General features: G+C 45.3%; 1 protein-coding gene across 1 annotated transcript in view; it reads left to right on the top strand.

Moving 5' to 3' along the window:
* FREM3 (FRAS1 related extracellular matrix 3) overlaps window positions 1–25,062 on the top strand; it is a 122,306-nt gene that overhangs the window by 68,301 nt on the left and 28,943 nt on the right. Inside the window, exons 7-10 of the mRNA XM_073341227.2 lie at window positions 17,482–17,631; window positions 21,680–21,889; window positions 23,464–23,661; window positions 24,722–24,886. Coding sequence (XP_073197328.2) covers window positions 17,482–17,631; window positions 21,680–21,889; window positions 23,464–23,661; window positions 24,722–24,886 — 723 coding nt within the window. The remainder of the gene's footprint in view (window positions 1–17,481; window positions 17,632–21,679; window positions 21,890–23,463; window positions 23,662–24,721; window positions 24,887–25,062) is intronic.

Genomic DNA, 25,062 nt, shown 5'->3' with positions numbered 1-25,062 from the left:
GAAGCCATTCTACTTCATGTAATCAAGTGGTTAGTAATTAAACTGATAGTTTCTTCATTGGCAGGAATGGAAAGGGATAGGAAAGAAGAGGATAAAAACTTGCATGACCTCCTTTGTTAGAGTTGCTTTCTTTATTAATCTGCTGCATTTCAAGATAAACTACTTTGGCTGGGATCCCTCCACCCTCTTTGACTTAATATCAGCTGTTTAAAATCCAAATGATATGTTTATCTTTGTAAATTGAGTTACCTCTATAGAAAATTCTACCCAGGCATTTTAGGGGACATACTAGCACATGTCCTCTGAATGCAAAGAATTTTTACAAAAAAATCTTGGTCATTAAAACTAGGGGAATTTCTTTGATCACGTCATTGGGGACAAACAAGAAAGGTAGAGTTTCCTTCTATTCTCCCATAAGAATTAGCATAACCTTCCCTGGTAAATGGGGAATGTACCATTACAGGGATTATATGGCAAGGCCACACAGACTAAATCCTGGATAAGAGAAAAATGCTATACTGTCTATTTCTTGGGGAATTGTTCAGGACTGCGTGATCCCAGAGTCAAATGGCTTGTTGTAGAGTTTTAAGACCAACATACTTTCTTAATTCATCTGTTAGAGTTACACTGATTTTATTTGACAGCTAACAAATTACTGCCTCTTACTCATACAGATTCCAAAGTCATCAACAGGGATCAGTCTAGCAATTTTGGTATCAAATCAGAAGGGCCTTGTCTACTATACTAAAGTACTACTGTTGGTTTCTGCAGACAGCCACTAGATGGCGACATCACATGCGCTGAACCAGGCTCGAGCTGCTCTGCATTATGTTTTCTGGTAACAGCCCCACCCGTGTCAAGGAGGATCTCCAGATGTCTATTGCAGATAGGTTTATGAACGCTTTGTGCATCAGAGCAGTGCAAAAAGGCCAACATCTGGCCCTGTAGCTCTAAGGTAGAACCACAGCATACTTTGTTGTAAGCAAACACAGTAGATCATAACTCCCACTGGATTTATGGGCACTATGGGCTGTAGGTGCTGTTTGCCGATCTGAGCTGAGAGCTAGTGACTTCAGTACACTGGCAATGTATGAATGTTAAAATGATAGAACAGCTTAGGCTCATTGGTCTTTCCCGTTCCTATACTGTGTGGTGCCCTGCTTCTTTGTCTTTATAATAAGTGTCATCACTGAAAGCATTGCCTCAGCAGCAATTTCCCCAGGCCAGAGTTAGCTACATCTTATGGTGATTTAACGAACCAGATTCTTCAGGATTTGTAAGTACCACTGATGTAACATGGGATCTGATTTGCACTGGCTTTCTCACCAACCATAGGGAAGTGTGTGACCTCCATGAGACCATTTTCTTCCATAGGGTTGCTCTGGATTACCTCAGCGTCACTGAGATTGTAATCTAACTCATGGATGGGCAGCTTTAAGGTTGTAACAACACTGCTAGGTGGGGCCTGGCCAGAACCTGATTGTTTGGGAGCTGAGAGCCAATCAGCCAGTGGGGAGGCAATCACTGGACCTGGATGGCATGAGGTGGAGTTGGAGCCTGTGTTGACGGGAAGGCAGCCAAGCCAAGCAGTATGAGTCAGGAGCAGCTGTACTAAAAGACTGATTCTCTCAGTGCCTTGGCTCAATCTTAAAATAAATAAATACATTCTAGGGGCGACCCTAACAGCAGGCCAAATAAAATGATCTGATAGAGTAGATGCAGTCCTCCTGCTGCAAGCTGCCGATCCGTGATCTAACTCATTGGCTTTGATTTGTTACTGTTTTGGTTTGGCTTCACAGTTATAATTTTACAAAAAGCATGTGGCTTTAACTCAGTTGGGAATCTACTCCCTGTGTATTGATTATCTGTTATCAAGACAGAAGAAGGCATATGTTAGATAGGCTTCTGTTCCTCTCCAATTATTTTTAAGATCAGCTTTATAGAGGGTACTGGCTGTACGTTTAGGTCCACATAGTAAGAGTGGATTATGTTTCAGAGACAAGCGATTAAAGCCCTGTAATAATTGAGGCATGACAAGTGTCATGTTCCTTAAGGTCATGTCTGATTCATAGTCTACTGACTAATTGTTTATATGGCTGCTACTTCTCTTTCACATTTGGGGACAATGTATACCTTCAGATCAGCGGCACTGCTATGGGTACCCGCATGGCCCCACAGTATGCCAACATTTTTATGGCTGATTTAGAACAACGCTTCCTCAGCTCTCGTCCCCTAAAGCCCCTACTCTACTTGCGCTATATTGATGACATCTTCATCATCTGGACCCATGGAAAAGAAGCCCTTGAGGAATTCCACCATGATTTCAACAATTTCCATCCCACCACCAACCTCAGCCTGGTCCAGTCCACACAAGAGATCCACTTCCTGGACACTACAGTGCTAATAAACAATGGCCACATAAACACCACCCTATACCGTAAACCTACTGACCGCTATTCCTACCTGCATGCCTCCAGCTTTCACCCTGACCACACCACACGATCCATCGTCTACAGCCAAGCTCTGCGATACAACCGCATTTGCTCCAACCCCTCAGACAGAGACAAACACCTACAAGATCTCTGTCAAGCTTTCTTACAACTACAATACCCACCTGCAGAAGTAAAGAAACAGATTGATAGAGCCAGAAGAGTTCCCAGAAGTTACCTACTACAGGACAGGCCTAACAAAGAAAATAACAGAACGCCACTAGCCGTCACCTTCGGCCCCCAACTAAAACCCCTCCAACGCATTATTAAGGATCTACAACCTATCCTAAAGGATGACCCAACACTCTCACAAGTCTTGGGAGACAGGCCAGTCCTTGCCTACAGACAGCCCCGCAACCTGAAGCAAATACTCACCAACAACCACATACCACACAACAGAACCACTAACCCAGGAACTTATCCTTGCAACAAAGCCCGTTGCCAATTGTGCCCACATATCTATTCAGGGGACACCATCACAGGGCCTAATAACATCAGCCACACTATCAGAGGCTCGTTCACCTGCACATCCACCAATGTGATCTATGCCATCATGTGCCAGCAATGCCCCTCTGCCATGTACATTGGTCAAACTGGACAGTCTCTACGTAAAAGAATAAATGGACACAAATCAGATGTCAAGAATTATAACATTCATAAACCAGTCGGAGAACACTTCAATCTCTCTGGTCACACAATCACAGACATGAAGGTCGCTATCTTAAAACAAAAAAACTTCAAATCCAGACTCCAGCGAGAAACTGCTGAATTGGAATTCATTTGCAAATTGGATACTATTAATTTAGGCTTAAATAGAGACTGGGAGTGGCTAAGTCATTATGCAAGGTAGCCTGTTTCCTCTTGTTTTTTCCTACCCCCCCCCCCCCAGATGTTCTGGTTTAACTTGGATTTAAACCTGGAGAATGGTCAGTTTAGATGAGCTATTACCAGCAGGAGAGTGAGTTTGTGTGTGTATGGGGGTGGGGGGGATGTGAGAAAACCTTGATCTATGCAGGAAATAGCCCGACTTGATTATGTAAAGAGTTGTCACTTTGGATGGGCTAGCACCAGCAGGAGAGTGAATTTGTGTGGGGGGGTGGAGGGTGAGAAAACCTGGATTTGTGCTGGAAATGGCCCACCTGTTGATCACTTTAGATAAGCTATTACCAGCAGGACAGTGGGGTGGGAGGAGGTATTGTTTCATGATTTCTGTGTGTATATAAAGTCTGCTGCAGTTTCCACGGTAAACATCTGATGAAGTGAGCTGTAGCTCACGAAAGCTCATGCTCAAATAAATTGGTTAGTCTCTAAGGTGCCACAAGTACTCCTTTTCTTTTTGCGAATACAGACTAACACGGCTGTTCCTCTGAAACCTGTCATTATGCAAGGCACTGCATTTAGCCGTATGGAGTGGAAATCTATCAACTGCATGAAGAAACTTGTACAGATACAGACAGACATCATCTTCCTTTCCAAATGCAAACAGATGGACATCGTACCAAAAGGACTGAAGGTCAAAAATCCATTACAATCTACATACCACACAGACTATGCTGACAGCTTGTGCCTCACGCTCTCAAAGAAACTGCGGAATCACCTGATCAAGATCCTCTACAGCAAACAGGGAAAGATTAAGAATGAGCTCTCAAAAATGGATACTCTCATAAAGAACCAACCTTCCACACAAACTTCCTCGTGGCTGGATTTTACTAAAACTAGACAAGCCATTTACAACGCACACTTTGCTTCTCTACAAAAGAAAAAAGACACTAAACTTTCTAAACTACTACATGCTACAAGGGGCCACAGCAATGGTTCCCTCACCCCACCTAGCAATATTGTTAACCTATCCAACTATACTCTCAGCCCAGCAGAAGCAGCTGTTCTATCTCGGGGCCTCTCCTTCTGCCCCTCCACCCCCACGAACATGATACAGTTCTGTGGTGACCTAGAATCCTATTTTCGACGTCTCCGTCTCAAGGAATATTTCCAAAATACCTCTGAACAACATACTAATCCACAGAGGTCTCCCTGCCAACACTACAGAAAGAGGGATTCTAGATGGACTCCTCCTGAAGGTCGAAACAGCAGACTGGACTTCTACATAGAGTGCTTCCGCCGACGTGCACGGGCTGAAATTGTGGAAAAGCAGCATCACTTGCCCCATAACCTCAGCCATGCGGAACGCAATGCCATCCACAGCCTCAGAAACAACTCTGACATCATAATCAAAAAGGCTGACAAAGGAGGTGCTGTTGTCATCATGAATAGGTCGGAATATGAACAAGAGGCTGCTCGGCAGCTCTCCAACACGAGTTTCTACAAGCCATTACCCTCTGATCCCACTGAGAGTTACCAAAAGCAACTACAGCATTTGCTCAAGAAACTTCCTGAAAAAGCACAAGATCAAATCCGCACAGACACACCCCTGGAACCCCGACCTGGGATATTCTATCTACTACCCAAGATCCATAAACCTGGAAATCCTGGGCGCCCCATCATCTCAGGCATTGGCACCCTGACAGCAGGATTGTCTGGCTATGTAGACTCCCTCCTCAGGCCCTACGCTACCAGCACTCCCAGCTACCTTCGAGACACCACTGACTTCCTGAGGAAACTTCAATCCATCGGTGATCTTCCTGATAACACCATCCTGGCTACTATGGATGTAGAAGCCCTCTACACCAACATTCCACACAAAGATGGACTACAAGCCGTCAAGAACACTATCCCCGATAATGTCACGGCTAACCTGGTGGCTGAACTTTGTGACTTTGTCCTTACCCATAACTATTTCACATTTGGGGACAATGTATACCTTCAGATCAGCGGCACTGCTATGGGTACCCGCATGGCCCCACAGTATGCCAACATTTTTATGGCTGATTTAGAACAACGCTTCCTCAGCTCTCGTCCCCTAAAGCCCCTACTCTACTTGCGCTATATTGATGACATCTTCATCATCTGGACCCATGGAAAAGAAGCCCTTGAGGAATTCCACCATGATTTCAACAATTTCCATCCCACCACCAACCTCAGCCTGGTCCAGTCCACACAAGAGATCCACTTCCTGGACACTACAGTGCTAATAAACAATGGCCACATAAACACCACCCTATACCGTAAACCTACTGACCGCTATTCCTACCTGCATGCCTCCAGCTTTCACCCTGACCACACCACACGATCCATCGTCTACAGCCAAGCTCTGCGATACAACCGCATTTGCTCCAACCCCTCAGACAGAGACAAACACCTACAAGATCTCTGTCAAGCTTTCTTACAACTACAATACCCACCTGCAGAAGTAAAGAAACAGATTGATAGAGCCAGAAGAGTTCCCAGAAGTTACCTACTACAGGACAGGCCTAACAAAGAAAATAACAGAACGCCACTAGCCGTCACCTTCAGCCCCCAACTAAAACCCCTCCAACGCATTATTAAGGATCTACAACCTATCCTAAAGGATGACCCAACACTCTCACAAGTCTTGGGAGACAGGCCAGTCCTTGCCTACAGACAGCCCCGCAACCTGAAGCAAATACTCACCAACAACCACATACCACACAACAGAACCACTAACCCAGGAACTTATCCTTGCAACAAAGCCCGTTGCCAATTGTGCCCACATATCTATTCAGGGGACACCATCACAGGGCCTAATAACATCAGCCACACTATCAGAGGCTCGTTCACCTGCACATCCACCAATGTGATCTATGCCATCATGTGCCAGCAATGCCCCTCTGCCATGTACATTGGTCAAACTGGACAGTCTCTACGTAAAAGAATAAATGGACACAAATCAGATGTCAAGAATTATAACATTCATAAACCAGTCGGAGAACACTTCAATCTCTCTGGTCACACAATCACAGACATGAAGGTCGCTATCTTAAAACAAAAAAACTTCAAATCCAGACTCCAGCGAGAAACTGCTGAATTGGAATTCATTTGCAAATTGGATACTATTAATTTAGGCTTAAATAGAGACTGGGAGTGGCTAAGTCATTATGCAAGGTAGCCTGTTTCCTCTTGTTTTTTCCTACCCCCCCCCCCCCAGATGTTCTGGTTTAACTTGGATTTAAACCTGGAGAATGGTCAGTTTAGATGAGCTATTACCAGCAGGAGAGTGAGTTTGTGTGTGTATGGGGGTGGGGGGGATGTGAGAAAACCTTGATCTATGCAGGAAATAGCCCGACTTGATTATGTAAAGAGTTGTCACTTTGGATGGGCTAGCACCAGCAGGAGAGTGAATTTGTGTGGGGGGGTGGAGGGTGAGAAAACCTGGATTTGTGCTGGAAATGGCCCACCTGTTGATCACTTTAGATAAGCTATTACCAGCAGGACAGTGGGGTGGGAGGAGGTATTGTTTCATGATTTCTGTGTGTATATAAAGTCTGCTGCAGTTTCCACGGTAAACATCTGATGAAGTGAGCTGTAGCTCACGAAAGCTCATGCTCAAATAAATTGGTTAGTCTCTAAGGTGCCACAAGTACTCCTTTTCTTTTTACTTCTAGGAGAATAAGTGTATCTAGATTAAAATAACTGATCTAATACTGATAATGCTAAAATTCCAAGTCTGGTCTAAGGACACACAGTATGTACATAAACACAAGGAACTATTCTCTTGAGACATATTGTGATTGCATGAAAAACAAATTCATTTGAATTATGAGAAGTACATAGTTAGAAACTTACAGTAACCACAAATATTAGAAATTAAGAACAGTGTTTTAATACGTATTTTTGTTTTTCATTGTTGTTAGACTTAGGCTCAGAAGTCCCAATCTAGATCATTTTCTGATTGCACTAGGCAATAGACATACATTAGACAGTATGCGCCAGTCCCAAAAAACTTACAATCCAGTTTAAGACAAGGTTTTACAATGGGAATGACAAACAGTAGAAAGCATCAGGGGAGGAAGAACAATGCAATAACCGGATCATCAAATTTTCATTGTCCCATTTCCAAACTATAGGCTCATTTTCAATGGAAGCAGTGTTGATCCCTTAAGTTGTAATGAGTTTGCAGTACATGTATTTGTAGACACATGTGGATTAAAAGAAAATGCTACTCTTCTCTTAGTTAAGGAGCCTGACCAGTGGTGCAAGTAGGTTGATACGGTACTCTGTACCAGTAAGATATTTATAGCTGGTACAGCATACCAGAAAGACACAGGAGGAGCCCAGACCCAGCCCTCCACCAGCTGGCTCTCCTGAGTCCTCCTGCCTGGGGTCTGTACAGCAGCCCTGCCGGAGGACAGGGCTGGGGCAGAGGGTGGAACAACAGCCCCACTGGAGGAGCCGCACATTCTGCTCATTTTGCTACTGCGGTTCCTGGGAGAGCCCTGCGAAAGGAGCAGAACATGGGGCTGCTGGGCAGCCCCATGCCAGCAGCAACTTCGGCGCGGCTGTACTGCCCCCAGCCCAGCCCCCAGCCCTTCCACGCAGCTGTGTCTCTTGAGTCCTCCTGCCTGGGGTCTGCACAGCAGAAGTCTCCAGCACAGCTGGAGGAGGACTGAGCCCCCCCGGTAACGTGGGATGGATGTGGATCATGGGGAGTGGATGGGGAGAGTGTGGGGGCCCTGGGCTGGGGGCCGTGTGGGAAGGAGTCGCATGGGGGGGGGTCATGTGGGGAGGTCACATGCTCCCCATTTGTGTCCCTCCCATGAGTGCAGCATACCGGCAAGAAATTATTTCTACTTGCACCACTGAGCCTGACATATGAAGGTTGAGCTCAAGACAATTATCCTGGACTGCAAGAAAGTTAAATTGCTTGATCTCTTGAAATTTTAAAGGAATTTACCATTCATACTTCAAAACCTGTTAAGCCACGTGTTAGAAAGTGGACATATGGTATTTGAAAGCCAATTTCTATGTCAATAGAGCAAATGAACCAGGCTAATTTCAACTAAGTCCAGTATCTGGGGCAATCTCTTTTTGTGGCGAGAAGAGAAGGGAAGAGAAATTGCACAGCTTATTAGCTATCCTTCTAGGGCAGTGGTTCTCAAACATTTTTTCAAAAGCACAATATAAATAGTTTATCTCAACTGTAATCATTCTAATTGTTTGGGGAGCGCAATTTTACAGAAATTGTGATTTTACTGATCTTGTTCACAAAGTATACTTGTCATTGTGCAATATATTATAGTCCCTAGAACAGTGGTTCTCAACTGTGGTCCACCACTTGTTCAGGGAAAGCCCCTGGCGGGCCAGGCTGATTTGTTTACCTGCCGTGTCCGCAGATTTGGCCGATCGCGGCTCCTACTGGCCATGGTTCACCGCTTCAGGCCAATGGGGGCTGCAGGAAGCGGCATGGGCCGAGGGATGTGCTGGCCGTCCTTCCCACAGCCCTCATTGGCCTGGAGCAGCGAACAGCGGCCAGTGGGAGCCGTGATCGGCCAAACCTGCAGACGCGGCAGGTAAACAAACCGGCCCAGCCCGCCAGGGGCTTTCCCTGAACAAGCGGTGGACCACAGCTGAGAACCACTGTTCTAGGGACTATAATACATTGCACAATGACAAGTGTACTTTGTGAACAAGATCAGTAAAATCACAATTTCTGTAAAATTGCGCTCCCCAAACAATTAGAATGATTACAGTTGAGATAAACTATTTATATTGTGCTTTAGAAAAAATGTTTATTCCCTGTCCATTCAGAGTCAATGGGTCAGATTCTGATTCCGGGGGTGTGGGGGAGTGTTCTAATGGAGTAGTAATTATGGTCACCACAGTGCCCGAAATGTGATCCAGCAGAGCACCAAAAACTTCTGTTTTGAAAGCTACGGAAGTCTGCACATTTCTGAAGGGAAAAAGCGAAGTGATTACTGCCTTTACTGTTGTAAACAAAAGCCCCTGGTTTCATACCGAAATCTCTCCTTGGATTTCTCCATACCAAAATGTCTATATTTTGGTAGTCTTACTACTACACAGTCTGTTGAGGAAGAATTTATTTTTGTTTATTTAAATCTAATCTGTCAAAAGGCTGGAAGTAAATATGCATGAAGCCTCAGTTGGAACACTTGTACCTTCCTTAATAATACGTGCCAGGTTCCCTGACTCCTCTTCAGCAACCGAGAGTCTCTTGTGATTATTAGGTTTTACTCAGCAAAAAGAAAAGGAGGACTTGTGGCACCTTAGAGACTGCTCAAATAAATTTGTTAGTCTCTAAGGTGCCACAAGTACTCCTTTTCTTTTTGCAGATACAGACTAACATGACTGCTACTCTGAAACCTGTCGGTTAGTAAAGTAACACAGGAGTTCACAGTTCAGTGATTCGACACAATTCCTGCAAGTACCTAAAGATGTCTGACAGCTTGGGTGGCAAATGTTTGGACGTAGGCCAGATGGTTATTTGATTTCTCTCTCTCTCTCTCTCTCTCTCTCTCTCTCTCTGTGGGTGGGTGGCAGATACTGCCTGTGGCAAGGGTTAGTTGAAAGATGCTGCTCCCATTCTCGAAAGACACAGCTACATTCTTTTCCTGGCTCTGCCACTGACTCCCTGTCCAGAATTGGACAAGTCACTTGTAACCATTTTTGAAAATTTGGGTATTAGTTTGAAGTGGCTTCATTTTTGGGAGCCCAACATGCTAGACTAGGACCTGATTTTCAAAGGTGCTAAGCACCCACAACTAAATTCACTGGGAGCTGTGCAGGCTCAGCACCTCTGAAAATCAGGCCCTAGTTATCACCATCTGGGTGCCGAAGACCAAGCCACCCTGCATTACTGGCCATTTATGGGAATTTGGGCTTTAGCCCCTCTGTGCCTCAGTTTCCCCCGCTATTCAGTGAAGTTAATGGCACTTACGCAGCTTTCCTCTGAGAGGTACTATATAAGTGCAAAGTATTAAACTGGCATCTAAATTTTCATGCCACTAAAGTGGTTACCATTAAAAAGGTACCGGTTTCCATGTGAAAACAGATCGTATTACCTGGATATTACAGGTGTTCCCTATACTAGGCATTAATACATACCAGTAATAATATGTAGCATGGGAAAAACTTGTCAAGCTGTAGTAACCCTGATTTCAGATAATACATGTCATAATATAAAGACAGCTATTGTTTAGATGACAGAAGTAGCTGAAGCTGTGAATAGAGGTTAGGAGACACTGTGTATGGGGGTGGGGGGGATGTGAGAAAACCTGGATTTGTGCAGGAAATGGCCCAACTTGATTATCATGCACATTGTGTAAAGAGTTGTCACTTTGGATGGGCTGTCACCAGCAGGAGAGTGAATTTGTGTGGGGGGTGGAGGGTGAGAAAACCTGGATTTGTGCTGGAAATGGCCCACCTGATGATCACTTTAGATAAGCTATTACCAGCAGGACAGTGGGGTGGGAGGAGGTATTGTTTCATATTCTCTGTGTATATATAAAGTCTGCTGCAGTTTCCACGGTATGCATCCGATGAAGTGAGCTGTAGCTCACGAAAGCTCATGCTCAAATAAATTGGTTAGTCTCTAAGGTGCCACAAGTACTCCTTTTCTTTTTGCGAATACAGACTAACACGGCTGTTACTCTGAAAACTGTATGTAGTGTTATACTTTCCTATAGTGCAAAGTACCCCCAGTGCAGGCTTCATGCTTTTTGGTTGGGACTCCGAGGACATTGCTTACCTCCACAAGCCACCCTGATTTGCCAAAAGCTGCTAAATTACTGCTAGTTTGAAACAGTCTTGTGATGTTTGATCTCTTACTCTAAACAACAGGGTGACTGCTTAAGCCCATTTTAACTTTGACCTTTTCCTTGATCTGGATCTTAAGACTCTGTCCCCTCCCCATTAAAAATTAAGGCCAGTTTGTTATGGGGGGGTGGAGGGGGGAAGGATCGCAGGAGAGAGAGAAGAAAGATTAAGTTTTAAACTGCCATGTCCATGTCAAAATTTTGCTTTGATAATAATTAAAAACAGATCTTTTAATACCTGAAGTTCCATTTGCTTCCCCCACCCCCACACATGTATCCCTTTGACTTGGGATTTTTGGGGAGATTTTTTAAAAATATAGTATAATATAGTAAGTTTCAGATATGTTTCTACTTTTTTTGAGTTAAAAGAAAAGATACTGTGAGGGTCACCCCCACAGTTTTACGTCTATCTTGTCTACATATAGTACAGTTTTTGGACTGGTGTGAAGTTAACTGAGTCATCTATCTGCCGCCCTGACCGGGAAAACCGAGAAGTCTGCTGCTTGCCAGGGGCTAAGATTCGCGATGTGACAGAGAGACTGCCGAGACTCATCAAGCCCTCGGATCGCTACCCCTTCCTGCTTCTCCACGTGGGCACCAATGATACTGCCAAGAATGACCTTGAACAGATCACTGCGGACTACGTGGCTCTGAGAAGAAGGATAAAGGAGTTTGAGGCGCAAGTGGTGTTCTCGTCCATCCTCTCCGTGGAAGGAAAAGGCCTGGGTAGGAACCGTTGAATCGTGGAAGTCAACGAATGGCTACCCAGGTGGTGTCGGAGAGAAGGCTTTGGATTCTTTGACCATGGGATGGTATTCCATGAAGGAGGAGTGCTGGGCAGAGACGGGCTCCATCTTACGAAGAGAGGGAAGAGCATCTTTGCGAGCAGGCTGGCTAACCTAGTGAGGAGGGCTTTAAACTAGGTTCACCGGGGGAAGGAGACCAAAGCCCTGAGGTAAGTGGGAAAGCGGGATACCGGGAGGAAGCACAGGCAGGAATGTCTGTGAGGGGAGGGCTCCTGCCTCATACTGAGAATGAGGGACGATCAACAGGTTATCTCAGGTGCTTATATATGAATGCACAAAGCCTTGGAAACAAGCAGGGAGAAGTGGAGGTCCTGGTGATGTCAAGGAATTATGACATGATTGGAATAACAGAGACTTGGTGGGATAACTCACATGACTGGAGTACTGTCGTGGATGGTTATAAACTGTTCAGGAAGGACAGGCAGGGCAGAAAAGGTGGGGGAGTAGCACTTTATGTAAGGGAGCAGTATGACTGCTCAGAGCTCCGGTACGAAACTGCAGAAAAACCTGAGTGTCTCTGGATTAAGTTTAGAAGTGTGTGCAACAAGAGTGATGTAGTGGTGGGAGTCTGCTATAGACCACCGGACCAGGGGGATGAGGTGGATGAGGCTTTCTTCCGGCAGCTCACGGAAGCTACTAGATCGCATGCCCTGATTCTCATGGGTGACTTTAATTTTCCTGATATCTGCTGGGAGAGCAATACAGCGGTGCATAGACAATCCAGGAAGTTTTTGGAAAGCGTAGGGGACAATTTCCTGGCGCAAGTGCTAGAGGAGCCAACTAGGGGGGGTGCTTTTCTTGACCTGCTGCTCACAAACCGGGTAGAATTAGTGGGGGAAGCAAAAGTGGATGGGAATCTGGGAGGCAGTGACCATGAGTTGGTTGAGTTCAGGATCCTGACGCAGGGAACAAAGGTAAGCAGCAGGATACGGACCCTGGACTTCAGGAAAGCAGACTTCGACTCCCTCAGGGAACGGATGGCCAGGATCCCCTGGGGGACTAACATGAAGGGGAAAGGAGTCCAGGAGAGCTGGCTGTATTTCAAGGAATCCCTGTTGAGGTTACAGGGACAAACCATCCCGATGAGTCGAAAGAATAGTAAATATGGCAGGCGACCAACTTGGCTTAATGGTGAAATCCTAGCGGATCTTAAACATAAAAAAGAAGCTTACAAGAAGTGGAAGGTTGGACATATGACCAGGGAAGAGTATAAAAATATTGCTCGGGCATGTAGGAATGTTATCAGGAGGGCCAAATCGCACCTGGAGCTGCAGCTAGCGAGAGATGTCAAGAGTAACAAGAAGGGTTTCTTCAGGTATGTTGGCAACAAGAAGAAAGCCAAGGAATGTGTGGGCCCCTTACTGAATGAGGGAGGCAACCTAGTGACAGAGGATGTGGAAAAAGCTAATGTACTCAATGCTTTTTTTGCCTCTGTCTTCACTAACAAGGTCAGCTCTCAGACTGCTGCGCTGGGCATCACAAAATGCGGAAGAGATGGCCAGCCCTCTGTGGAGATAGAGGCGGTTAGGGACTATTTAGAAAAGCTGGACATGCACAAGTCCATGGGGCCGGACGAGTTGCATCCGAGAGTGCTGAAGGAATTGGCGGCTGTGATTGCAGAGCCACTGGCCATTATCTTTGAAAACTCGTGGCGAACCGGGGAAGTCCCGGATGACTGGAAAAAGGCTAATGTAGTGCCAATCTTTAAAAAAGGGAAGAAGGAAGATCCTGGGAACTACAGGCCAGTCAGCCTCACCTCAGTTCCTGGAAAAATCATGGAGCCAGGTCCTCAAAGAATCAATCCTGAAGCACTTGCATGAGAGGAAAGTGATCAGGAACAGCCAGCATGGATTCACCAAGGGAAGGTCATGCCTGACTAATCTAATCGCCTTTTATGATGAGATTACTGGTTCTGTGGATGAAGGGAAAGCAGTGGATGTATTGTTTCTTGACTTTAGCAAAGCTTTTGACACGGTCTCCCATAGTATTCTTGTCACCAAGTTAAGGAAGTATGGGCTGGATGAATGCACTATAAGGTGGGTAGAAAGCTGGCTAGATTGTCGGGCTCAACGGGTAGTGATCGGTGGCTCCATGTCTAGTTGGCAGCCGGTATCAAGTGGAGTGCCCCAAGGGTCGGTCCTGGGGCCGGTTTTATTCAATATCTTCATAAATGATCTGGAGGATGGTGTGGATTGCACTCTCAGCAAATTTGCGGATGATACTAAACTGGGAGGAGTGGTAGATACGCTGGAGGGGAGGGATAGGATACAGAAGGACCTAGACCAATTGGAAGATTGGGCCAAAAGGAATCTGATGAGGTTCAATAAGGATAAGTGCAGGGTCCTGCACTTAGGACGGAAGAACCCAATGCACAGCTACAGACTAGGGACCGAATGGCTAGGCAGCAGTTCTGCAGAAAAGGACCTAGGGGTGACAGTGGACGAGAAGCTGGATATGAGTCAGCAGTGTGCCCTTGTTGCCAAGAAGGCCAATGGCATTTTGGGATGTATAAGTAGGGGCATAGCGAGCAGATCGAGGGATGTGATCGTTCCCCTCTATTCGACATTGGTGAGGCCTCATCTGGAGTACTGTGTCCAGTTTTGGGCCCCACACTTCAAGAAGGATGTGGATAAATTGGAGAGAGTCCAGCGAAGGGCAACAAAAATGATTAGGGGACTGGAACACATGAGTTATGAGGAGAGGCTGAGGGAGCTGGGATTGTTTAGCCTGCAGAAGAGAAGAATGAGGGGGGATTTGATAGCTGCTTTCAACTACCTGAAAGGGGGTTCCAAAGAGGATGGCTCTAGACTGTTCTCAATGGTAGCAGATGACAGAACGAGGAGTAATGGTCTCAAGTTGCAGTGGGGGAGGTTTAGATTGGATATTAGGAAAAACTTTTTCACTAAGAGGGTGGTGAAACACTGGAATGCGTTACCTAGGGAGGTGGTAGAATCTCCTTCCTTAGAGGTTTTTAAGGTCAGGCTTGACAAAGCCCTGGCTGGGATGATTTAACTGGGAATTGGTCCTGCTTTGAGCAGGGGGTTGGACTAGATGACCTTCTGGGGTCCCTTCCAACCCAGATATTCTATGATTCTATGATTCTATGAAGTGGAAGGTTGGACATATGACCAGGGAAGAGTATAAAAATATTGCTCGGGCATGTAGGAATGAAATCAGGAGGGCCAAATCGCACCTGGAGCTGCAGCTAGCAAGAGATGTCAAGAGTAACAAGAAGGGTTTCTTCAGGTATGTTGGCAACAAGAAGAAAGCCAAGGAAAGTGTGGGCCCCTTAATGAATGAGGGAGGCAACCTAGTGACGGAGGATGTGGAAAAAGCTAATGTACTCAATGCTTTTTTTGCCTCTGTCTTCACTAACAAGGTCAGCTCCCAGACTGCTGCGCTGGGCATCACAACATGGGGAATAGATGGCCAGCCCTCTGTGGAGAAAGAGGTGGTTCGGGACTATTTAGAAAAGCTGGACGTGCACAAGTCCATGGAGCCGGACGAGTTGCATCCGAGAGTGCTAAAGGAATTGGCAGCTGTGATTGCAGAGCCATTGGCCATTATCTTTGAAAACTCATGGCGAACGGGGGAAGTCCCAGATGACTGGAAAAAGGCTAATGTAGTGCCAATCTTTAAAAAAGGGAAGAAGGAGGATCCTGGAAACTACAGGCCAGTCAGCCTCACCTCAGTCCCCGGAAAAATCATGGAGCAGGTCCTCAAAGAATCAATCTTGAAGCACTTACATGAGAGAAAAGTGATCAGGAACAGTCAGCATGGATTCACCAAGGGAAGGTCATGCCTGACTAATCTAATCGCCTTCTATGATGAGATTACTGGTTCTGTGGATGAAGGGAAAGCAGTGGATGTATTGTTTCTTGACTTTAGCAAAGCTTTTGACACGGTCTCCCACAGTATTCTTGTCAGCAAGTTAAAGAAGTACGGGCTGGATGAATGCACTATAAGGTGGGTAGAAAGTTGGCTAGATTGTCGGGCTCAACGGGTAGTGATCAATGGCTCCATGTCTAGTTGGCAGCCGGTGTCAAGTGGAGTGCCCCAGGGGTCAGTCCTGGGGCCAGTTTTGTTCAATATCTTCATAAATGATCTGGAGGATGGTGTGGATTGCACTCTCAGCAAATTTGCGGATGATACTAAACTGGGAGGAGTGGTAGATATGCTGGAGGGCAGGGATAGGATACAGAGGGACCTAGACAAATTGGAGGATTGGGCCAAAAGAAATCTGATGAGGTTCAATAAGGATAAGTGCAGGGTCCTGCACTTAGGACGGAAGAACCCAATGCACAGCTACAGACTAGGGACCGAATGGCTAGGCAGCAGTTCTGCGAAAAAGGACCTAGGGGTGACAGTGGACGAGAAGCTGGATATAAGTCAGCAGTGTGTCCTTGTTGCCAAGAAGGCCAATGGCATTTTGGGATGTATAAGTAGGGGCATAGCGAGCAGATCGAGGGACATGATCGTCCCCCTCTATTCGACATTGGTGAGGCCTCATCTGGAGTACTGTGTCCAGTTTTGGGCCCCACACTACAAGAAGAATGTGGATAAATTGGAGAGAGTCCAGCGAAGGGCAACAAAAATGATTAGGGGTCTGGAACACATGACTTATGAGGAGAGGCTGAGGGAACTGGGATTGTTTAGCCTGCAGAAGAGAAGAATGAGGGGGGATTTGATAGCTGCTTTCAACTACCTGAGAGGTGGTTCCAGAGAGGATGGTTCTAGACTATTTTCAGTGGTAGAAGAGGACAGGACAAGGAGTAATGGTCTCAAGTTGCAGTGGGGGAGGTTTAGGTTGGATATTAGGAAAAACTTTTTCACTAGGAGGGTGGTGAAACACTGGAATGCGTTACCTAGAGAGGTGGTAGAATCTCCTTCCTTAGAAGTTTTTAAGGTCAGGCTTGACAAAGCCCTGGCTGGGATGATTTAATTGGGGATTGGTCCTGCTTTGAGCAGGGGGTTAGACTAGATGACCTCCTGAGGTCCCTTCCAACCCTGATATTCTATGATTCTATTCTAACCTGCTAGAATGAATACTGAGGTTCTTAAACTGACCTACTCTAGTTACAGAGGGGAAAAACAGAAACCTTAAGGAAATGTAATACTTTCTCACTCTTAAAAGCACATTTTCAAAGCATGCCCTCCGCTTGTGAGGACAAAAATGTACATACATGCTTCTGCACACACTCTAGCACCTGCATGCTCATGTTCAGTTATTTAATACCTGTGAGCTCACAAGTGTCGGAATTTATACTTGCAAACTCCATTGGTATCAATGGGCTTTGCAGGTGCAGTTTCTGACACTTGTTTCCTCGCAGGTGTTAAGAGCATTGAAAGAGGGAGTACAGGTGGTAGAAGGTGGCCAGCTGTGTGCACCTGCAGAGTGCAGGTTCATGTCCCCATATTTACACGTGCACAAATGAGGCTTTTTGGAAAATTTACCTTTGTCTCCATTCTGTTCCCCTTTTTCTCTCTCTCTCTGTTTAGAACCTGCTTTATACTTCGGCGACACTGAATATCGGGTGGATGAAAGTGCTGGTTACGTTGAAGTTCGTGTCTGGAGAACTGGAACAGATCTCTCCAAACCGGCCTCCGTTACTGCACGTTCCAGGAAAATGGAGCCAGTATCAGCGAAGGGTGAGTTGCTTTCAAATAAAAAATGTTGTTCAGATTGCTTTCTGATCTGTACTCACGTGGGGTGCTATCAGGGTTCATTCTGACACTCCTCTGATTCAATGTGTGTGTGAGGCTTTTTGCAGAGTTATTGAAGTGCGCAATCTGGTGCTTTCGGCAGGCAGATGATACCCAGTCTTATGTCTGACTCAGACAGTGCAGATGATTTCATTCACCAACATCTGGTAGAGTCTGGGGCATGAATGTTAATAAGTTGATTATAGCTCAATCCACACAAGACCAAAGTGATGAGGATAGGCTGAGGGAAGCAACTAGAACAGATGGCACAGACAATACTGTCCCCTTTGAGTATGTTGCTCTGCCGTTGGTCACCTGAGTTTGCAACTTAGGGGCGTTGTTAGGCCTCCAGTTGCTTTAGATGATCATAAGATACAGTGGCCAGGATGGCTTTATTCCTGCTGCATCTAATAAAGAGTTTATGACCTCTTCTATGGGATGCAGACCTCACTGCTGTTATCGATGTCTTTGTCACCTCGTAATAAGATTACTGCAATACGCTCTGCTTGGGGCAGAATGCCAATGTCCACTCTTTAAGTGGTGTATTTCACCAGGATCACATGTCACCAGTGCTCTGTGATCTGTGCTGGCTGTCTGTTGGTTCATGAGTGGAATTCAAGGTGTAATTATTTTTTTAATCTAGAAAGCCCTAACTGGGTTGGGATTGGTCTACCTTAGAGACTACCTCTTTTCCCATTTAATATTGCCCCAGCTGCAGGGAAAGAGGGTATACAAGCTGAATCTCCCTCAGTTATTAGAGAGGAAACTGCTGGCATTGCATTTTCCATGAGAGCCCTGGAACCTTCCCTTCCTTACTTTGATTCAAAGTAGCCCAGACCTGTTGACTGCATCTGCAAAATAGCTCATCTCTCAGCCAGGTTGCAAAGACAATCTCTTTATGAGGGATTTTGGGAGCATTTGGGTAGGATGGAGTTTTGCTGGGATGCTGTTTGTTTGAATTTAATTAAGCAGCCAGCAACATAAAGAGCAGTTGTGGTAACTGCTAGGTATTGGGAAGCAAACAGCATTTATTAAGGATCATTCATTCCTCCTCATTGGTGATCTGCTGGCAAAAGACAAATAATGCTTCAGTGACCTTCCCATTAATCAAGTTGAAAGCAGTCTTTTCTTTTTTTTAATAAGTGTGTGATAAATGGTCAGAGCTGTTGCCAAAATAACAAGTAATAAAGGCAGGGGTGAAAGTAACTTAAAGGACTTACCAGTACTCCGGAGTCCTGAGCAGGGGGCGTGGCCTCGACCGGAAGAGGCGGGGCCTTTAAATCAACATTTAAAGGCCCCAGGGCTCCAGCTGCAACTGGGAGCCCCGGGGCCTTTAAATCACCACCGGAGCTACCAGCTGCAGAGGCAGCTGGAAGCCCCAGGGCTCAGGGGCGATTTAAAGGGCCCCGGGCTGTGGCCGCTGCTGCCGCAGCATAGCTCCAGGCCCTTTAAATCGCCGCTGGAGCCCTGCCGCCGCCACCCCGGGGCTCCGGCAGCGGGGCGCAGGTGGCACTTTAAAGGGCTCAGGGGCTCCGGCCTCTGTGGGGAGCCCCAGAGGTTCGGGGGGGTGCTTTAAAGGGCCCGGGGCTCCCCGCAGCAGCCGGAGCCCCTGCCCCTTTAAATCACCACCAGAGCCCTGCCGCTGCTACCCCAGGGCTCCGGCAGTGGGGCTCGGAGGGAGCTTTAAACGGTCCGGGGCCTCCAGCCGCTGCGGGGAGCCTCGGGGATGCTTTAAAGGGCCCGGGGCTCCACACAGCAGCCGGAGCCCTGGGCCCTTTAAAGAGCCGCCTGAGCCCTGCCGCCGCTACCCCAGGGGCTCCAGCAGCGGGGTTCAGGCGGCTCTTTAAAGGGCCCAGGGCTCTGGCCGCTGTAGGGAGCCCAGGGCCCTTTAAAGCGCCAGCCTGGGGAAGCCAGTCTGGTCCTGCACGGCGTACTGGCTCTTGCCAGTACGCTGTACCGGACCAGACCGGCTTACTTTCACCTCTGAATAAAGGGATTTAATAGGTACAGGTGGCATTTAATTAAATAATTTATTATATTCATGCAGGGAAATAGGAGAAATGGGGGTTTGTATGGAACTACTGTAAGTCAGGGAAGTAGTTAGACAACCACACATGGTGTGTGGTAAATATTAAGGCTAGTTGTTAGTTCAGGAAGAAATGGAGGCTTTTATTGCTATTGGATTCCTATAGGGCTCTGTGCTGGCTACAAAGCAATTTAATAATGTTGCACTCAGGGTGTTAAATGTCTGATTTGAGGAGACGCTTCAGTTATAACCCCTTATTTTCAGACATTTACTGTTTCTGGAGAAAAAAAAATTTCCTCTAAAATTTTTCATACTTTCCAAATATTTGTAAAGTTTGATGAAATTCCAGTTAGATCTGTGTGAGATACCCAAGCAGGAAATATTTGGTTAAGAAACTTTTCAAACAAATTTTTGGACTAAAATTTTATAAACCAAAATAACATTTTATAAAGCTCAGAACTGGTGAGGACTAAATTCTCAGTGAGAACTAGTGCCTATAACATGTTTGAAGAACTGTGAGAGTGACACACTATTTTCTACTGTTGGCATGTCTCATGATGTGGAGGTCCACATATACATGTGAAGGTAAAGAAAAGTTAAGAGAGCTAAACACGTAAGTCAAATTCTGCTGAGATTTACATCTGACTGACTATCTTCAGAGTTTGCTGAAAAGATAGCCGAGGCAAGAAATGATAGCAGTTTATAAATAATAATGTTCAATCTGCTGTGGGGAGGAAGGAAAATGATTGCTCTCATTGATCAAGGGTGATAAATAGTGCATTTAAGGTGCAGTGAAGGAGAAAAGTTTATAATAAATAGTGCAAAGAGCTGTGGAATCAGAATAAAATCAGTTTGGCTATGGGATGTGCTTGGCAGGGAAGCAGTGGAGTTACCATCTATGGAAATTTTCCAGTCAAGACTTTATATTTTACCTCTTCTGTGAATAGCGAATATCCATCCCCAGAGAATGTCAATCCAGCACTGTTCACCAGTATTGAAGTTACTGTAAAAAAATAGAGAGAGAGAGAAAGTCAACACTTAATGATGAGATCCTGAGGTAGAGATGTTTTGGGGATACAGTGATCCTGGCATTGTGCTGGAGATGGGTTTCTCCGGCCCTTTCCAGCCCAAGTGATTGTGTGGAATTACTGTAGGTCTGTTCCTTTATTTTTAAAAAGCTAACCTGTAAAGTAATACTTCAGAAACTGCTTCTGATCGCTGAATAATTCTGTTTAACTTTTAAGAGCAAATACGGCCCATGGGCATGATGCTCAATGTATTGGCCAAATTGTTATTTTAAAACTGTATGGACCATGGGCCTAATTCTCATTTACAGCAAGGCCACTTTATACCATTCTGGCAGTGTAAAGAGACACATTTCTAGTCCGTTTGCACAGCCAGAGTGAAGTAAAGTGGCCTTAGGGCTTGTCTATACAGGATGTTACTGCATGGTAAGCCAGGGTGTGAATCTACAGCACGTCAACTGGGTGCTCAATAACATTCAGTGTGGACATTGCTCCAGCACAGTGCAAGTCCTGGAGTGCAGCTGGGAGTACTGTAGTAAGACGAACTGCCCTCCAGGACTTCGTGTACTGTCAGCTGTGTCCATACAGGATGTTACTGTGCATCAAGCTAGTGCATTGTAGATTCACACCCTGGCTTGCCACAGTAACTTTCTGGGTAAACAAGCCTTTAGTGCAAATGAGGATCAGGACCTTTATGCTTTTTTTTTTTTTTTTTGCTTTTTATGCTCATTGTTCGGTTTTGGTTTGTTTGTTTGTTTTTTTGGGGTGGGGAGGTGGGGGAGTTGTTTTTTTTTAACTTACAGGTGACAAAAATCCAAAATAAATACTTCTCAGAAAAATAAGGCACAGATTGTCTTGATTTTGTGAACATATTCTGCAAATAAATGGTAAAATCTTAATATATGGCAAATGAGTGGCCATGTTCTTTTTGCTTCCCAAACAGCTGGAATTGATTACGTGGGCATCAGCCGGAATCTGGACTTTGCTCCTGGAGTCAAGATGCAGGCGTTCCGAGTGACTGTCCTCGACGACCTGGGGCAGCCTGTTTTGGAGGGTCTGGAGAAGTTTGAGCTGATTCTCTATATGCCCATGAATGCAGTGCTTGGGGTGCCTAGCAAAACTACCATCTTCATTGATGACAGCAATACTGACTGTAAGTGTAAAGCAAGAAGCTTTTTCTATTTTTAGTACTTAAAGTACACACACAAGGTCCAGGAAATCTTCTGGCAATAGTGTTAGCTGTTACATGTATAATTATGCACTGCAGTTCATTATCATGAAATTCTGCCTTAGCTGACATGGTGGAAAATGGACTCTATGCACAAGCTGGAGTAAGTCTGTAGCACAGCTCCTCTGTGGTCCATACTGCAGCCTGTTCACTTGGTCACAACGTGGTTGAAGATGGTGTTTTTGGACAAGTAGACTTGGCTCTCCTAGTCCTTCTAGAGATACATGTAAGTTCGTTCACCGGGGCCTGCTGCACTTGGGTGAATTTGATCATTAAATGAATGTTCATGTCAATGGTACTGAGGCCTTTAGTATGAAACTGTAAAAGTGGGTGAGTTATCCAGCCTCCGTGTTAGTATAAGAGTTTGGACTGCAAAATTCAAAGGTTTCTCACGTGATTGTACAAATTGTGATGCTCAAAGGCAGCTCTATCTAATGACACGTAGTGCCTCTTCTGCTGAGGAGTAAGACTACTTCACTGTCTTGCATTGCTCACAATGAGATAACAAACGGAAAATTCATATTCATTATTTAATAATCAGCACAATGCCTTTCAGAGCACTTGGCTATTTGATAAGTAGCCAGGTGTAATCCCCTAAGGTCTCAAGTTTCTGCAGATTAACACCATTATAATAAATAAATGAAGTTACATAGTTCTAGGCCAGTTTGGTCTCTAAACATGCTCTTCAAAGTTTAGTTCCAATCTCGAGCTGTGTGAAATTTGCAACCACCTGGCCCAACCCTGTACCTTTTTGAAGTTTTGACACTGACTTCAGAGGGAGCAGGATTGTGCTGCTCTGTCGCTTTTGTATTAATGCCATGCCTAAATCTCCAACTAAAAAAGACTCCTTAACACATATTTACAGAAAATAATCCCATCATTCAGAAACAGACTAGATCAAAATACATCAAATTCTCAGCTGCTGGGTTAGTTTGGTTTGGTTTTTTTGAAGAAAGGCAGTGAGGTCAGTAGAGTCTAGGGGCTTGACTAGAAGGTGTGTTACTTCACACCGGAGGAGTGTACATTCTAGTGTGCACTAGTGTGTCATGCACTGACTGACCCATGTGGAGCTTGCTAGTGTGTTCTAGAAGTTCCCTAGTCAAGTGAGCATCAATATAGTAGTGTTTGAAATAGACTACATTCATGTGCACCAGGGAACTTCTAGTGCACGCCAGCGAGGTCCATATGGGCCAGTTAGTGCACAGCATGCTAATGTGGACTAATGTTTACACAGCTCTGGTGCAGGCTAGTGTGCTGTGTAGACAGTCCCTGAGTCAGTGGCTGAGTCAATACAGATTGAAAGTGTTTTAATTCATCAGGAGTTAAAATCTGTATTATTTTAAAAACACCTATTGAGCTGAACCCCCTCTGATTGCTGCAAATGGCTATGAGGAGAAATAGGTCCACGTCCAATATTTCTCTTCCAGAATGTACCCATGCCATGGGCATTCTTATCATGTGGACTCTACAATGAAATGTATAAAATCTTCTGTTTTCAGTACCCAAAGTCCAGTTCAAGAAACCATGGTACACAGTGAATGAAAAAGATGGACAGTTAGTGGCTATCATTTATCGTAATGGTGATATTAACCATAAATCTACCGTCCGTTGCTACACTCGCCAAGGTTCTGCTCAAGTCATGATGGACTACCAGGAGCGACCAAATACAGATGACTCTGTGGTGGTGTTTCTGCCAGGTAAAATCCCTCCCGTGAGAACTGGAGATCCTCATAAGGAATAGTGACTCTCGGTGCTTTTGAGGAAAAGAACTCATCGGCTAATGAATAAAAGCTGAGTGCCGGGGATGGTTTGGGCGGAGTCTCCATGTAAGTAATGCCAGCGGGATCTCACGTCAGATGAAGCTGCCGCAGCACAGGCTTTCAGCAAAGAGCTCTGTACCCACAGCTTCAGTCTGCAGCATTTTCAAATATTTTATATCCAAAAATGGGGAAGGAAGGGAAATCAAACTACCTAAGTGCGTTGCCCCTGCTGTCCTTCTGAAGCAGAGTACGTATACAGAAAAAATAAGAGGAAGGGAGATCTGATGCTTTCAGTGGAAGCACAGCAGCAATGATTGGCGAGCAGCACTCTTCATGGCTGCACCCAACACCCACAGGACCCGTCCATGAGGACCCTGGAGTCATCTTTAAAAAAAAAGACACACTTAATTTCCCAATAAAATGAGTTTTACCTGGTCAATGACCTCCTTCACTGCTGGTGACTATGGCTTTCTGTCCTAGTTCTCAGTGGAAAGACTAGGTCTGACATTTTTTTGTCTCTCAAAGTACATTTTAACACTGATGTTTAACGGGAATTAACAGCCCTGGAGACAGAACTTTCTGTTGACCAAAGAGCTTGTTTTATGCTGCCCCACCAATATACCTCAATCCTAACTATCCTTCCCAGGGTAAGAAGGCGGCTCAGTCTATGTGATCACTCAATCCTTGGTCTCCACTGAGTGCTCCTGAGGATGCCCATTAGTGCCTGTTGTGACACTGGACGGTATGGCAGGAAAACCACACTGAAAATATGTTGAGTGATATCAAATAGAACTAGCAGAAAGGTCTGAGTTACCCTATCCTGGAACTACATTGTTTGCTTCCACTCTCTTGAGATTAGTCGTTTTTGTTGTTTTTTTAAATTAGTTAGGGAACCTTAAAGGTGCATTTGGTTTTTATCCTGGGTCTTTTGTGCTGCAATTGGTTTGTAACCACATGTGAGGGTGATCGTAATGCCTGTTTTATCCCCTCTCTGCAGGAGAGATTGAGAAGCCCTGTGTGGTAATACTGGAGGATGATGCAATTTATGAAGAAGAGGAAGAATTCAGACTAGTGCTTGGAACACCAAAAAGTACCTCAACGTTTGGTGCCTCCATTGGGGAGCAAAAAGAGACCCTGATCAAGATTAAGGATGAAGAAGACAGTGAGTTTTTAAGCATCTTTGTGTTTATTGTTAAATATACAAATTCAAAGTAGTACCACAACGATAGCTGAAAGCTGGAACATAGGACTTGCAATTCTGGATCAGACCACTGGTCCATCTAGTCCAATATCCCATCGCCAGCGGAGGCCTGTACCAGATGCTTCACAAAGGAAGGG

This window comes from Lepidochelys kempii, chromosome 4, assembly GCF_965140285.1.
Source record: "Lepidochelys kempii isolate rLepKem1 chromosome 4, rLepKem1.hap1, whole genome shotgun sequence".
NCBI lineage: Eukaryota > Metazoa > Chordata > Testudines > Cheloniidae > Lepidochelys > Lepidochelys kempii.
Note: the sequence above shows the minus strand (reverse complement) of the source record. Positions and strands in the feature narration are given on the sequence as shown.